This window comes from Oryza sativa, chromosome 8 (assembly GCF_034140825.1).
Source record: "Oryza sativa Japonica Group chromosome 8, ASM3414082v1".
NCBI lineage: Eukaryota > Viridiplantae > Streptophyta > Magnoliopsida > Poales > Poaceae > Oryza > Oryza sativa.
Genome location: NC_089042.1, coordinates 13,939,890 through 13,956,166, shown reverse-complemented (window position 1 = coordinate 13,956,166; position 16,277 = coordinate 13,939,890). Strand labels below are relative to the sequence as shown.

The following is a 16,277-nucleotide window of genomic DNA, read 5'->3' as shown; positions in this document are numbered from 1 at the left end:
GGGGATTGCGGGGAATAATTCCCCCCTCTTGATTGCACGCGGGGCGGACGGGAGCGGCGGGATTCGCGGCGGCGGCGGCGCTAGGGCACGGGCGCGGCGGCGGCGGGAGGAGGGCGATGACAGGTGGGCCCCACCCGTCAGCGAGAGTGGCGGGCGGGCCCGCCTGTCAGCGGCGCGCGCGCGCGGGGAGGCCGATGGGCCGCGGGAGAGGAGAGAGAGAGGGAGAGGGAAGTGGGCCGAGCCGGCCCAAGAGGGAAGGGGGGGGGGGGAAAAGAACTTCTTTTAGGATTTTCTTTTTATAAAACCTTTTTAACTTTGTTTATTTCTTTTCAATTATTATTTGTGCTCTGAAAATTCCACTAAAATTTATTTAAGCATTTTAGGCTTTTAGGAAATATACAAAAATCCTCCAAGCCTCATTTGACTTTTATCTTTGCACATTTTAATTGTTGAAGGCTTTCACATTGAATTTTACTTATTCTTTTGCACAATTTTGAGGATAGATTTTAGAGTCGATTTGGGACGCGACAAGGAACCACTCCTCTGTACAAACGACCCTACTGTATGGCAGCAAATGAATTGACCGAAGTCAAGAAACAGTTGGAAGAGTTGAAAGAAAAGGGGTATATACGTCCGAGTACTTCCCCCTGGGGTGCTCCTGTGATTTTTGTGGAGAAGAAAGACAAGACGAAGAGGATGTGCGTTGACTACAGAGCTCTCAATGAAGTCACCATCAAAAACAAGTACCCTCTTCCCCGGATCGATGATCTGTTCGATCAGCTTAAAGGTGCCACTGTATTCTCCAAGATTGATCTTCGTTCCGGATATCACCAATTACGTATTCGTGAAGAAGATATTCCTAAGACCACATTCACCACGCGATACGGACTGTATGAATTCACGGTGATGTCGTTCGGTTTAACCAATGCACCTGCCTTCTTCATGAACTTAATGAACAAAGTGTTCATGGAATACTTGGATAAGTTTGTTATGGTGTTCATTGATGACATTCTGGTGTACTCACAATCAGAGGAAGACCATCAGCACCATCTCCGTCTGGTGTTGGGAAAGTTGCATGAACATCAATTGTATGCCAAACTTAGCAAGTGTGAGTTCTGGTTGTCCGAAGTCAAATTCTTAGGGCACGTGATATCTGCTAAAGGAGTCGCTGTGGACCCCGAAACAGTGACCGCCGTCACCGATTGGAAGCAACCCAAGACAGTCACTCAAATTCGCAGTTTCTTAGGTTTGGCAGGATACTACCGGAGGTTCATCGAGAACTTCTCCAAAATCGCTCGACCCATGACACAGTTGTTGAAGAAAGAAGAGAAATTTGTGTGGAGCCCGCAATGCGAGAAGGCGTTTCAAACTCTCAAAGAAAAGCTGGTTTCCTCGCCAGTGTTAATCTTGCCGGATACTCGCAAGGACTTCATGGTGTATTGTGATGCTTCGCGCCAAGGATTGGGGTGCGTGCTCATGCAGGATGGTCATGTGGTGGCCTATGCCTCACGCCAGCTACGGCCTCATGAAGGCAACTACCCTACCCATGATTTGGAGTTAGCCGCGGTGGTTCATGCTCTAAAAATCTGGCGGCACTATCTCATTGGGAATCGCTGTGAAATATATACTGATCATAAGAGTTTGAAATACATCTTCACTCAGTCGGACCTGAATCTTCAGCAGAGGAGATGGTTAGAACTCATCAAGGATTATGATGTGGGAATTCACTATCATCCTGGTAAGGCCAACGTGGTCGCCGACGCTCTAAGTCGAAAGAGCCATTGCAACACTCTTAACGTCCGTGGCATTCCACCCGAACTTAACCAACAGATGGAAGCCCTGAATCTAAGCATAGTGGGTCGTGGATTCTTGGCTGCGTTGGAAGCCAAGCCCACCTTGCTCGATCAAATCCGCGAGGCTCAGAAGAACGACCCGGACATGCATGGACTCCTCAAGAATATGAAACAGGGTAAAGCCGCTGGTTTCACAGAGGATGAACACGGAACCCTATGGAACGGAAATCGGGTATGCGTTCCAGATAACAGAGGACTTAAACAGCTGATACTTCAGGAAGCTCACGAAAGTCCTTATTCCATCCACCCTGGCAGTACGAAGATGTACTTAGACTTGAAGGAGAAATACTGGTGGGTTAGTATGAAGCGAGAAATTGCAGAGTTCGTGGCCCTTTGTGTTGTGTGCCAGCGTGTCAAGGCAGAGCACCAACGACCGGCCGGACTCCTCCAACCTCTCCAAGTACCAGAATGGAAATGGGATGAAATTGGGATGGATTTCATCACCGGACTTCCAAAAACCCAAGGTGGATATGATTCTATATGGGTAGTTGTGGATCGCTTAACCAAGGTAGCTCGATTTATTCCTGTGAAGACCACCTATGGAGGGAACAAACTAGCCGAGCTCTACTTCGCTAGGATCGTGAATCTCCATGGCGTTCCCAAGAAAATCGTATCTGATAGGGGAAGCCAATTCACCTCTCACTTTTGGAAGAAGCTCCAAGAAGAGCTGGGTACCCGATTAAATTTCAGCACCGCGTATCACCCGCAGACAGATGGACAGACCGAGCGTCTAAATCAGATCCTAGAAGATATGCTTCGCGCATGTGTCCTAGATTTCGGGAAGACCTGGGATAAGAGTCTCCCCTATGCCGAGTTCTCCTATAATAACAGCTATCAAGCCAGCATACAAATGGCACCTTATGAAGCGTTGTATGGGCGCAAATGCCGGACACCGCTCTTGTGGGACCAAGTTGGGGAAAGCCAAGTGTTCGGGACTGATATCCTGAGAGAAGCTGAAGCAAAGGTCAGAACCATTCGGGATAATCTAAAGGTGGCACAGTCCCGGCAGAAAAGTTATGTAGATAACCGTCGCCGTGACCTGGAATTCGCAGTGGATGACTTTGTGTATCTTCGGGTCACGCCATTGCGAGGTGTACACAGGTTTCAGACAAAAGGGAAGCTCGCACCTCGGTTTGTGGGTCCTTTCCGTATCATTGCTCGGCGCGGAGAAGTCGCTTACCAGTTGGAGCTGCCCGCCTCCTTGGGCAACGTGCATGATGTGTTCCATGTGTCGCAACTCAAGAAATGTCTTCGAGTGCCATCCGAGCAGGCCGACTCAGAGCAAATTGAAGTTCGCGAAGACTTGACCTACGTGGAAAGGCCAGTGAAAATCCTGGACACCATGGAGCGCAGGACCAGGAACTGGGTAATCCGTTTTTGCAAGGTCCAGTGGAGCAACCACGCCGAGGAAGAAGCTACTTGGGAGCGTGAAGACGAGCTGAAGGCAGCCCATCCTGATCTCTTCGCCAGTTCCTCCGAATCTCGGGGTCGAGATTCCGTTTAAGGGGGGTAGGTTTGTCGCGTCCCAAAACGACTCTAAAATACATCCTCGAAATTATGCCTAGAATAATTAAAATCCATGTGAAAGCCTCCAACAATTAAAATGTGCAAAGTTAAAAGTCAAATAAGGCTTGGAGTATTTTTGTATATTTCCTAAAAGCCTAAAATGCGTAAATAAATTTTAGTGGAATTTTCAGAGCACAAATAATAATTAAGAAGAAATAAACAAAGTTAAAATGGTTTTATAAAAAGAAAAACCCTAAAAAGTTCCCTTTCCCTCCCCCTCTCCCTCTTGGGCCGGCTCGGCCCATCCCTTTCCCTCTCTCCCCTCTTCCCCGCGGCCCATTCGGCCTCCTCCCCGCGCGCGTGCCGCTGACGGGCGGGCCCGCCCGCCACCCTCGCTGACGGGTGGGGCCCACCCGTCATCCCCTTCCTCCCGCCGCTCCCGCCGCCTCGCCCGTGCCCTAGCGCCGCCGCCGCCGCGAATCCCGCCGCTCCCGTCCGTCCCGCGTGCAATCAAGAGGGGGGAAATATTCCCCGTGATTCCCTCCCTCTTTCCCCCCATTTTTCCCTCCCTTTCTCCCTCGGATTCGTTCGGAAACTTTCCCCCTAACCTCGCCGGCGCATCAATGGCGGCCGGATCTTCCGCGCCCGTTTCCCCCTCATCCGGCCGCTCTCTCCCCCTCCCAACCCTATATAAACACTCCCCGTGCCTCCCTCCGCCGTTTCCGCCACTCGCCGCTCTCTCTCTCTCCGCCGGAATCGAGCTCGCGCCGTCGCTCTCTCTCTCCGCCGTCACCGCCGAGCTCCGGTCCGCCGCCGACGTCGCCCCGGACCATCTCCCGCTTCGGCGTCGCCTTCTTCGGGTTCGCCGCAACCTCGCCGACCTCGTCCACCTCTCCGTTTCGGTCGCCGATCGCCGGAACGCCGCCGTCCCCGTCGACCCGAGCCGCGCCGCCGCCTCTCTCCGCTCCGGTCGCCGTTCCCGTCGTCGCCGTCGACCCGGGGTGAGCCGTGGACCGCCGATTCGTTTCCCCCTTTCCTCCCCTCTCTCGGGCGCCGCTCCGCCGCGCCGGTGGTCGCCGGCGGCGACCATCGGGGCACGAGCGCGCCGCCTCCCGTTGGCTGTGCCGGCGTGGCCGCCTTCGGGCGCGTCCCGCGGCTGCCATGTGGGGCCCGGCTGTCAGCCGCCCGCGCCCTCAGGTGCGGCTGACGCATGGGACCCACGGCGCCGGCCGGTGTGAGCCGGGTGCACCCGGTCCACCGTGGACCGTGAGGCTGCCGCGTGGGCCCCACTCCCGTGGACCCGGTCCGCGCGCCCCTCCCCTCGGCTGACGCAGTAAATCCAATTTTAAATTAAAATTTAAATGAAGAAATTCGCAAATATTCATTTAAAGAGCATATAACCTTCAAATGGCCATAACTTGGCCATTTGAACTCGGAATTGGACCGCTCAAGTCTCTAATTTTTCCTTAAGAAGTCAAGAACCCATTTTTGTGCTTTGTTCCTGCTTGTTATATGGAGTTTATTAGAGTAAAAGCCTTTTCTTTTCCGTTGGTCGTGTAGACGCTGCAGCTTCGGAAGATCCGCTCTTCGTGGAAGTTGAAGCCGACGTTTGGGAAAGCGAGCAGGGCAAGTCACATCATCCTTGAACATATTGAATCCCAGTTTATAAAATTATGTCGCTTTAAATTATTGCATTATCGCTTTATTTAAATTCCCGCGTTATCACTGTTTTATCTAGCCATGCCTATTTACCTTTGTTATGACCTTATTATTATTGTTATTGTTATTATTTCCTTGTTCACCCTAGAGTAAACAAAACCCCAACTAGTGGACACTCTACTCATGGTACCACTAGTATGATTTTAGGTAGATGCTTTGCTATTTAATTAGGTAACATTAGGTGGTTTTTCAACTCTAGACTTTGGGAATATTCATATCACCTGGACACTATGGAATGGTTTGGTTATTGTGGAATTGGCTTCACACCGCTCCTTCTATTCAAAATCCCCAAAATGGTTTTAGGCTGGCTCGGGGTGCATGGTTTTGATAGTAGCACCTCGGCCATATAAGGACCGGTCTTCGGGCCTCTGTTGCAAAGCACTACCGTACTTCCACATGTCTAGTGGGTAAGGCTTAGTTTGTGGCTCAGTCTGGTTATAAACAAAAGTACACGGATGGAGATGGACGAAGTCGGGGGTCGATGGACATCTCCAGGGCAAATGAAGGCTACACGAGCTGCGGCCCGGTAGTCGAGATGTCATGGCACAGGGCCGGTGTCCTGTTGCTAGGGGCTCAGTCCTGCCTACCTGTCCCGGGGGTTCCGGCCGTAGGTGGGATTGGGTCGGTACTCTTGTCTATGGCTAGGATGGGTTGGAAACTATGTCACGTCTTCCGTCTGTATACCGTGGTGGTATGTGGCACGTGGTTGCACGTGAGGAAGATGTGTCTTGTGGGTAAAGATGTACACCTCTGATCAGAGTATAATCTATTCGAATAGCCGCGCCCTCGGTTATGGGCAAGCCGAGCAATGTACCCAAGTTAGTGTTTTAATTCTTAAAACCTGCTAAACAACTAAAAGGAGGAATGGTTGGCCTGGGTTGGCTTGGGACGAGCTGGGACCCAGGGTCGGGTTGCCAGTTCGGTCTGAATCATCGTAGGCCTTGGGTTAAGGCAGGTTCGTGTGGGTTCACGGCCTTGATAAATAATATTGTATAGTTCTAGAATCGTGTTTACAAAATAGTTTTGAGCAACTAAATATCTTTAAATGCTGTTTACTGCAACTCTAACCCTTTATATTATAACTCCTTTGTATTCCCTCGCATTTATTCTGCACTTGTGGGTGTGTCTTGTTGAGTACGGTGGTTGTACTCAGTCTTGCTCAATTTTTCCCAAACCCAGAAGAGGAGCCCCTAGAAGATGAAGGCTTTGGTGTCTAGCTCGTGCCTGCCGTCAAGTGCCTGTGGTCGTCGCCCTAGTCTTCCGCTGTTTCCCGTTTGTCTTTGTGTGTGCTGGGCCTTCGCTGCCCATGTAATAAATTAACTATTTACGCTTCCGCTTGTTAAACTCTGAATTGTATCAACTTTTGGTGTACCTTGCCTCCTGGGACAAGGAATAATACACGCACGTAAGGAACGCCCGTTGGGTTATTTCTGGTCGTGACAGTCTGACCGGTGTTGAATCTCCGGTCTGACCGCCGAAGTCGCCTGCCGTGCCTGTCGCCGCCGCCGGTCTGACCGCCGCTTGCCGCCGGTCTGACCGCCGGTAGATCGCCGGTTAGACCGCCGAAACCCGGTGAAACACAAATCAAAGAACTCTTAAAGTAGATGACGACTTTATTGATTCTCTCTGTGTTTACAAAGTGCACCAACAGCATTCCTTACAAAAATTTCGACTAAACTCGAAACCCTAACTCAAAACTCAACTCAATTGCTCTCAAAAGCGATACCGGGAAGCCTCACGCTCCCCCTTTATTTATACCCGAGGTAGGCAGCCTAAAGCCACGAACCAAACTCATACCAAGAGTCCTAAACACCTTAGGAAACCCTCTAGTACAAGAAAGAAACTTTACATAACCAATCATATCAAATTTGGACTCCTTCCAAATTCGACTGCGCATCCCATACGCACATAATACCTCCATCGTATGCCATATGGAATCTCCATCAACCACGTGCATCAACTCTAGCTTTAGTATCCCGTATGATCTCTGACCACCACGGACGTCGTCTTATCCCCAAGCCGACTCCTGGAATCACCGCAAATACTCTCCCAAGGCATCGAGTCACCTACACATGAAATAAACAAAGAAACCATATTCCGAGACCAAGCTATCTCCAACTTGACTCATTAGTAGCAAACAACAGTATTACATACATATAGTATCCATCTAGAAGTCATAATCATGAAATAATCACGGATATCCAAACAAACAACCCGAAACCGAAACCGACACAGCGTCGGCCGGTCAGACCGCGGGCTAGCCGGTCCGACCGCTCGATCACCGCTGGTCTGACCGGCACACACTGCCCGGTCTGACCGGTCACATGAAATAACAAATCCTGCGATCACTTGTGAAATCCAATCATCTTCAAAACCACTTTGTGAATAAATTCCAAATAACAAAACCAATAATCTCCAATGCCCGATTGTTCATCACAGAATAATAATCAAAAACACCTTTGATTTTACAATCTCCCCCTTGATGAACACATTGGCAAACCAATAAAAATGTTTTGGTGTTTGGAAAAATAAAAACAAAAGTGGAAAAAAGCACACTTCGCACAAACGTACACATCGTGCTCGAAAATCCAAAAGAAAACTTCTCCCCCTTTTTGAAAGAAAGAAATTCCCAATTGAACCAAAAACATGCTCTTCTCAACAACTCTCCAAAAAATCACCTTGCTTCTCCCAAAAATCCAAAAATTTTCACATTACTTCTCCCCCTTTTTACAATGATTTCTTCAAGCATATGAATTATGTGCAGTAATGTTCAAGAGCTTAGCATACATATAGCATATCAAGTCATGTGTTGCAATAAAAAGAAGATAAACCCATCTATAAGATAACAAGCATGCATTAAAGTATAACCATGAACCAAAGATTTTACAATTAACCTTGAATCAAGAATCAAAATTCATGATTTCATACGATTTATAATGCAATATCTTAACAAGCACATATGTTGAAGAATAAACACTAAATACATATACCTATTGCATTTATAACTCTTTCCCAAATAAACTTTAGCACAAAATAACTAAGAGAATTTTTTTGAACCTTTTCTTTTCTTGAGCCTTTTTTCTTATATTTTTCTCTTTTATTCCGGGTACGTCCCTGTCGTCAAGACTGTTTCCAGGGATTCCGCATCCATTATTTTGCTCACATCGAATACGTCCTTAACGTCAAGACTGTTTCCAAGGATTCGGTATTAATTTTTTTATATTTTTATTCTCTTTTTCACAATGAGCAATTAAAGCTATTTGAGGAATGTCACGCCCAGAAATTTCTGAATAGAATTCCAAGTAGAATGTCCATTAAAATCCCCGTCCAGGACCGGCCGGGGTACACAAACGACAAAGTTGACATACAGATCCACGTCTTACAAACATTATCAAAGCCTTACATAAATGCAGCGGAAAAATAAAAGATAACTGGAGCTAAGCCTTGACTTGATCTGCAGCGGAAACACCACTCCACAGGCATCCTCGACGGCACGGACGAAGCTTACTCCTCGGAGAAACCGCCATCTGACGCATACTCAAATTCTGGGGTTTTGAGAAAAATATAGCAAGACTGAGTACTACCCACTGTACTCAGCAAGTCATACCGGAATAGGGGTATGATGCAGGAAATTATCAAGGGGTAGCTATAATGGTTCATTTGCATAAAACGGGCATTTATAAACAGAAGTTGAGAGCAGTAAAATAGTTGTAACAATTAATCAATATTAATCATCCACTGTCCAACGCTATACCACGTTGCAACAGGCCCAACCATCCACCTATACTATCCAATTTCATTAGACTAAACTAGGGTGAGACTAATCACGGTGAATCTGGTTGACCGCCCATAACCGCGGGCACGGCTATTCGAATAGTTTTACTCTGATCAGAGATGTACAACTGTACCCACAAGACACAGCCCCACGACACGTTTCCGTGCGCCGGCATGCCACCACGACATACCGGAAAGAGGCCGTGACAGGACCCTTCGCATAACCCCCTCTAACCAAGCACACCACACCTCAGGTTTCACCCCCACTCCTCGCAAGGCAGCGGGCAGTCCCTTCTCGTGCCTAGGTGAATCCGGAAGCCGCATAGGCCATCGCAGGGCCCATCCAAACTCCATCACGCTCACCCTCGCCTGGATGCGTCAGCTAGAGGAAAGCTACACTACAAGCCCAGCCGTTGCCCACGCTGGCTTGTGGTAAGTACGATAAGTTCTTCCAGGGCATCCCGCGAACCGGTCCTTAACTGCCATGGGCGCGACCAACAAAACCATGCACCCACAGCCCACCATGTGATTTATTTTAATTAACCAACACCGAAGCGGTGGCACTAATCCAACATTACCATTAGAACCTACAGTCTATACATTAATAGGATTTTCCCCATTGTGTGCTAGTTGAACTAAGCATGGCTAAGCAATCCCCAGTCCAATGTCTAGTCATGTTATAACCCAAGCTAACAAAGGAGCATGGTACCAAAATAGCATGGCTGTAACAGTAGGTAAACATCCCATTGTATTATTGTAAAACAATGCAGTATTTGAAGGAAAACATTAGAACATTTGTAATATAGGATCAACATGTTCAAGTAACAGGCATGACTTGCCTTGCTCTGCTGCTGGAGGAACCTCGGCGACTATCTCGAAGTACACCGGAGCGTCGGAAGAACCGGAATCTAAGCGATATACAAAGCAAACAATACAAACAGGCTATAAGACTATTGAAACAGAGAACAAAACCATTTTTAATGGATTCTACACATTTTTCTTGATTTACTGAGACTTGAATGGGCTTAAACGGAGCTCGGATGAATTAGTTATGAATTTTAGAAGATTCACTGTGTTTTTACTATAAACAGAAAAAATCCTTAATTGAATTATTGCGCAATAAATGCCTAGGGCTGACGTCATCAAAGGGAGCGGGCGGCGCCGACATGCGGGGCCCGCATGTCAGTTGCGCAAGGGGAGAGGGAGGGGGCGCCGGCACGTGGGCCCCATGGGTCAGCGGCACAAAGCGGCCGGTCCACCGTGGACCGGGACCACGCGGGTGGTCCACCGCCGGTCCACAGGACCGACGGTCCGGATCGGCCTCGGGCCGATCGGACGGCGCAGGGAGTAGCCGCCGGGCTCGGCTCAGCTTCAAAGCCGGCCGGCCGGCCATGGCTAGAGGCGGCGGCGGACGGCACGAAGGCGGAGGCGCACAGACGGAGCAGCGGCGCGGCCAAAACCGACGGTGCACGCGGGATGGGGAAGGAAAGGAAGGGGGAGGGAGTCCTCACCGGAGGGGGCGGCGACGACCGGCGGCGGAAAACGAGGGAGGCGGCGAAGACTGGCGATGCCGAGGTGCGGACGCGCGACGGCGACACCTATGGAAGGAGAGGAGAGGAATTAGGGCGGAGGAAATACCCCACGGCGGCCATCCATGCCGGCCGGAGTCGGAGGGGAGAGGGAACTCACCGGCGACGCGAGGGAAAAGGGGTCTCGGTTGGATTCTGGCGACGCAAGGCGGCGGCCGGGAAAGATCTTGCGGCGGCGAAGCTAGTGGTGGCGGCGGCTTAGCGTGGCGGCGGCACGCGGCCGGAGTGCGGTGGCAAGCGGCGGCGCGGGCGGCGAGCGGCGCGAGCTCGGTAAGAAGCATGGGAGGGAGCGGCGAGAGCGGAAAACGAGAGAGAAGGGCACGGGGAACATTTTATAGGCGGAGGGGGAGGCGGATGTGGCCGGGAGGGCCTCCGATTCCGCCGGCGACGTGGGGAGGAGAGAGAGAGAAAATGGGGGGATTCAAAATGCGAATCCCGCCCCTTTCGAGCGCACGCGCGGGCCGGGAGACGCGGGGAGAGGGCGGCGATGTGGGGAGGACGCGTGGGCGACGCCGCGTGGGCGCGGGAGGAGCGGCGGAGGTGGGCGCGGCGGTTTCGGCGGCGGTTGCCGACGTGGGGCGGGCGGCCGGAGGAAGGGGACGACCTCAACAGGTGGGGCCCACCTATCGGCGTCCTGGGGGGAGAGGGAGGGGCGGCTTGGGCCGGCCCACAAGGAGGAGGGCGCGCGCGGCGGCGGGGTGGACTGGGCCGACGGCCCAAGAAGAGGAAAAGGAGGGAAAAGAAAAAGAAAAGGAGGAAAAGATTTTCCCTTTGATTTAAAATTGCATGTGCTCAATTTTAATTGGTTAAAATTATTTCGAGAGCTCTGAAAATTCCACTAAAAATCTTGTTAGCGAATTTCGACATGTAGAACTCAAGAAAAATTCCACATGCCAATTCTGATTATTATTTGCATTAATTTATTAAGGTTTAGTCTTGCTTTGCACTGGTATTTTCTTGAGACCATTTATAACTTCAATTTAGGCTTGGGAAAGAACTTCAGGGTGTGACAAACCTACCCCCCTTAAACGGAATCTCGACCCCGAGATTCGGAAGAGCTGGCGAAGAGGTGCGTATGGGCGGCCTTCAACTCATCTTCCCTTTCCCAGGTTGCTTCCTCCTCTGAATGGTGGCTCCACTGAACCCGGCAAAACCTGGTGACCTTGTTTCTAGTCCTCCTTTCGCTGGTCTCAAGGATGCGAACTGGCTTCTCCATGTAGGTCAGATCCTCCTGGATATCGATGTGCTCCGAATCGGCCTGTTCTTCGGGTACCCTCAAGCACTTCTTTAATTGGGACACGTGGAACACGTCTTGGATACCGATCATATTGGATGGAAGCTCTAGCTGATAAGCAACTTCTCCTCTTCGTTCCAAGATTTTTTATGGTCCCACGAAGCGTGGTGCCAACTTGCCTTTGGTTTGAAAACGGTGTACTCCCCGGAGCGGAGTAACACGAAGGTACACGTTATCCCCTGCTTCAAAAGTGAGCTCCCTTCGGCGGTTGTCCGCGTAGCTCTTCTGTCGAGACTGGGCAATTCTCAACCTTTCTCTGATGGTTCTGACTTTCTCTTCTGCTTCCGTTAACACCTCTGTTCCGAACAGTTGACGTTCGCCTGTCTGATCCCAGAAGAGAGGTGTGCGGCACTTCCAGCCGTATAATGCTTCGAACGGTGCCATTTGAAGACTAGCCTGGTAACTGTGGTTGTAAGAGAACTCCGCATACGGCAAGCTTTTGTCCCAAGCTCCACCAAAATCAAGTGCACAAGCCCTTAACATGTCCTCCAATATTTGATTGACTCGCTCGGTCTGACCATCGGTCTGCGGATGGTAGGCTGTACTGAAATTCAACCGGGTTCCCAATTCCTCTTGCAATTTCTGCCAGAACTTTGAAGTGAATTGGCTCCCTTGATCAGATACTATCTTTTTGGGTACTCCATGTAGACACATGATTCGCGAGAGGTAGAGCTCTGCCAACCTTTTGCCCGTATAAGTAGTGTGCACTGGGATGAAATGAGCGGCTTTGGTAAGCCGATCCACAACTACCCATATCGAATCGTGGCCAGATGATGTCCTGGGCAGACCTGTTATGAAATCCATTCCAATTTCTTCCCATTTCCATTCCAGGATTTGAAGAGGTTGGAGTAAATCTGCTGGCCTTTGGTGCTCTGCCTTCACTCGTTGGCAAACGTCGCAGAGTGTGACGAATTCAGCTATTTCCCTTCTCATGCTGACCCACCAAAACTTTTCTTTGAGGTCTTGATACATTTTGGTGCTGCCTGGATGAATGGAGTACTGAGTCTGATGAGCCTCGGTGAGTATCATATCCTTCAGTTCCTTGTCGTCAGGTACACACAATCTTTCTTCCAACCAGATTGTGCCATGTTCATCTTCGTGGAAATCCCGGGCTTTTCCGACCCTCATGTTCTTTTTCAGCTCTGTTATTTCAGGATCATTTACTTGAGCTGCTCTGACTTGATCCACGAGCGTAGGTCGTGCCTCTAGGGCAGCCATGTACCCATATTCCACAAGCCCCAAGTTGAGGTGTTCAAGCTTCTGCTGCAATTCCTTACACATGCCTTCGGTGCATAAAGCATTGCAGTAGCTTTTCCTGCTTAATGCATCTGCCACCACATTGGCTTTTCCTGGATGGTAATGAATGCTCATGTCATAATCTTTGATTAGCTCCAACCATCTTCGCTGTTGGAGATTTAGATCCGGTTGGGTAAAGATGTATTTCAGACTCTTGTGGTCCGTATACACTTCGCAGCGGTTGCCAATCAGATAGTGCCTCCAGATCTTCAAGGCATGAACCACTGCTGCCAATTCCAGGTCATGAGTTGGATAATTCCCTTCATGTGGACGCAACTGCCGCGAGGCATACGCGACCACTCTGCCCTCTTGCATTAGAACACATCCAAACCCGTGGCGGGATGCGTTGCAATAGACTTGGAAGTCTTTCATCTGGTCGGGCAGAATCAGAACTGGGGCGGATACTAATTTCTTCTTGAGCTCCTCAAAACTCTTGTCACACTCAGCTGTCCATTTAAACTTCTCATCTTTCTTAAGCAACTGAGTCATGGGTCGGGCGATCCTGGAGAAGTTTTCAATGAATCGGCGGTAATAACCTGCAAGTCCAAGAAAACTCCGAATTTGCGACACGGTGTTAGGTGGTGTCCACTTGGTAACTGATTCCACATTCGATGGATCAACTGCCACGTCTTGAGCTGTAATAACGTGACCCAGAAATTTGACTTCAGACAACCAGAAGTCACACTTGCTGAACTTGGCGTATAACTGGTGCTCCTTCAACTTCTTGAGTACCAGACGGAGATGTTGCTCATGTTCTTCTTCGGACTTTGAATAGATAGGTATGTCATCGATGAATACCACAACAAACTTGTCCAGAAATTCCATGAACACTTTGTTCATCAGATTCATGAAGAATGCGGGTGCGTTGGTAAGTCCGAAAGACATAACCGTGCACTCATACAACCCATACCGAGTGGTGAAGGCTGTCTTTGGAATATCCTCTTCCTGAATTCTCAACTGGTGGTAGCCTGATCGCAGGTCTATCTTAGAAAACACTTTAGCTCCTTTCAGCTGATCAAACAAATCATCGATCCGCGGTAAAGGATATTTGTTCTTGATTGTGACCTCATTGAGTGCGCGATAGTCGACACACATTCTCTTCGTCTTGTCCTTCTTCTCCACAAAAATGACCGGAGCACCCCAAGGTGAAGTACTTGGTCGAATGTACCCTTTCTGCAGCTGCTCATCAACCTGCTTCTTGACCTCTGCTAGCTCGTTGGCTGCCATCCTATACGGTGTCTTGTAAATTGGAGCGGTTCCCGGTGCCAAATCAATCCGGAATTCAATCTCTCTCTTGGGTGGCATGGTAGTGAGGTCTTCGGGAAACACTTTTGGGTACTCGCAGACTATGGGGATATCTTCCAATTTCCTCGAACTCTTCCCCTCGGTGACCACTGGGATTTCCACCTCAATCTGATTCAAGGAGACCCCTTGCTTTGGTGAGACTAGTGATTTGTACACTACCGTTTCTCCCTTCTTGTTGGTCAAGGTGACTGTGCAATTTGCAAATCAATGACTCCCTTGAACTTGGTTAGCCAATCCATCCCAAGAATGACATCTAGGTCTTTAGATTCAAGAAGGATGAGGTTGGCTAGAAATGGTGATCCTTGAATTCCTATTAGCACTGAAGGGCTATAACTGACCGAGGTTGAACTATTTCCCGGGGTATGAACCCTCATTGGTGTACTAAGCTCTTCTTTTCTTAACCCATATGTATTCCCACAAATTTCTTTGAAATGAAAGAATGCGTTGCACCAGAATCAAAAAGTACTATAGCAGGGACTGAGTTGACACAAAACGTACCCAGTACGACCTCTGGTGCTGCTTGCGCCTCCTCTGCGGACGCGTGGTTGACACGAGCCTGGATGAACCTTGGCCCGGCACGCCTAGGCTTCGGACATTTGTCAGCGAAGTGGCCAAGCTCGCCACAGTTGAAGCAGGACCCTGGCTTTGTTCCAGTCTCCTTCTTGGCTTGCGCGGACGGAGCTGACTGTACTGGTGCCATTGGTGGGCGCGGAGCTGCACTGTGGTTGGGCTGACCTCCATGGTGGTTCTGGCTGCCACTGGCGCCCTGGTGGAAGCTGCTTGAGTTGAAAGGGCGGTGCTGGCGGACGATCATGGTGGTAGGTCCACCCTGCTGTCCTGGAGTGAAGCGCGGTCGCTGGTGGCTTCCTTGGTTGGACCGGAACTGCGCCGCCTTTCTCTTCCTGTCCATTTTGGTGCGCTGATCCTCCTGACGGATTGCCTTGTCAACCAGCCTCTCAAAGTCGGCGTAGTCCCCAGAGATTAACTGGTTGGTTAGCTCGTCATCCAGGCCTGCTAGGAACTTCTCCTGCTTCTCCGCGTTAGTGTGGACATCCTCCGGTGCATATCGCGCTAAGCGATTGAACTCATGGAGATACTCAGTCACTGTCCTGTTGCCCTGGTGGAGTGCCCGGAATTCTCTCTTCTTTTGTGCCACGACCCCGTCTGGCACCTGCGCCTTCCTAAAACTGCGACAGAACTCTGCCCAAGTGACTTCAGTGCCTGGCGGGCGGGTGGCCATGAGATTGTCCCACCAAGCTGACGCGGGACCTTGGAGCTGGTGTGTGGCGAAGGCGACCTTCTCCTGATCATTGCACTGCAGGAGATTTAGCTTCTTCTCTATGGCATTTAGCCAGTCATTCGCCTCCATGGGGTTGGTGGTGCTGGAGAAGGTGGGTGGCCTAACGCGTAGAAACTCCGGCAGTTTGGACTGAGGGGGAGGGGGACCAAACTGCTGCTGATGCTGCTCGGCTTGCTGCTGCATCCTTTGGTGCATCTGCTGGTGCTGCTGCTGCATCATGGCTGCCATCATCTGAGTCTGATGAGCCATTACTTGGGCCAGAGTCGGATTCTCGGGGAGTGGTGGCGGACCATTGCCGGAATCGCTGTTGGGATGCACCCCGTCAGTGCGTTCTTCGCCATTGCTGCCCTCGCCTGTTGTGCGGCTACCATTCCTGGTGTAGACCATCTGGAGGAAAAGCAGACGGGGGGGAAAAGAAGAAAAACAGATGCTCAAGAACTAAGCTTTATTATATAGGAATTTAAACTGCAATTGTTCTGATCTAAATTAAAACACTTAAAACAGCAAGCAAAAATCTTTATTAAGACAGCCATATTATAGGCACATGATATCGACCGTCAACTGACCCACAAGCGAGCAGACCTAAACACACAAACTAACAGGCAAATGCTAAATAGTCGATAAACTAATGGAAAGCGAGC

At 50.0% G+C, this 16,277-nt stretch overlaps 1 protein-coding gene across 1 annotated transcript; it reads right to left on the bottom strand.

Moving 5' to 3' along the window:
• Positions 1-14,515: 14,515 nt before the first annotated feature.
• On the bottom strand, positions 14,516-16,023 carry LOC136351555 (uncharacterized). Its single transcript, XM_066303732.1, has 3 exons — positions 15,742-16,023; positions 15,072-15,651; positions 14,516-14,595 (listed from the first exon to the last, which is right to left on the bottom strand). The coding sequence occupies exons 1-3, from the start codon at positions 16,021-16,023 to the stop codon at positions 14,516-14,518; spliced, it is 942 nt and encodes a 313-aa protein (XP_066159829.1).
• Between the last annotated feature and the right edge of the window lie 254 nt (positions 16,024-16,277).

Bases quoted from the DNA above. Each gene is read 5' to 3' on its own strand.
- LOC136351555 (XM_066303732.1), bottom strand. From the start codon at position 16,023: ATGGTCTACACCAGGAATGGTAGCCGCACAACAGGCGAGGGCAGCAAT. The intron at 15,652-15,741 runs GTTAGGCCACCC...AATCTCCTGCAG, and splicing joins AACTGCCGGAGTTTCTACGC to TGCAATGATCAGGAGAAGGT. The intron at 14,596-15,071 runs GTCAGCCCAACC...TTGAATCTAAAG, and splicing joins CAGCCAGAACCACCATGGAG to ACCTAGATGTCATTCTTGGG.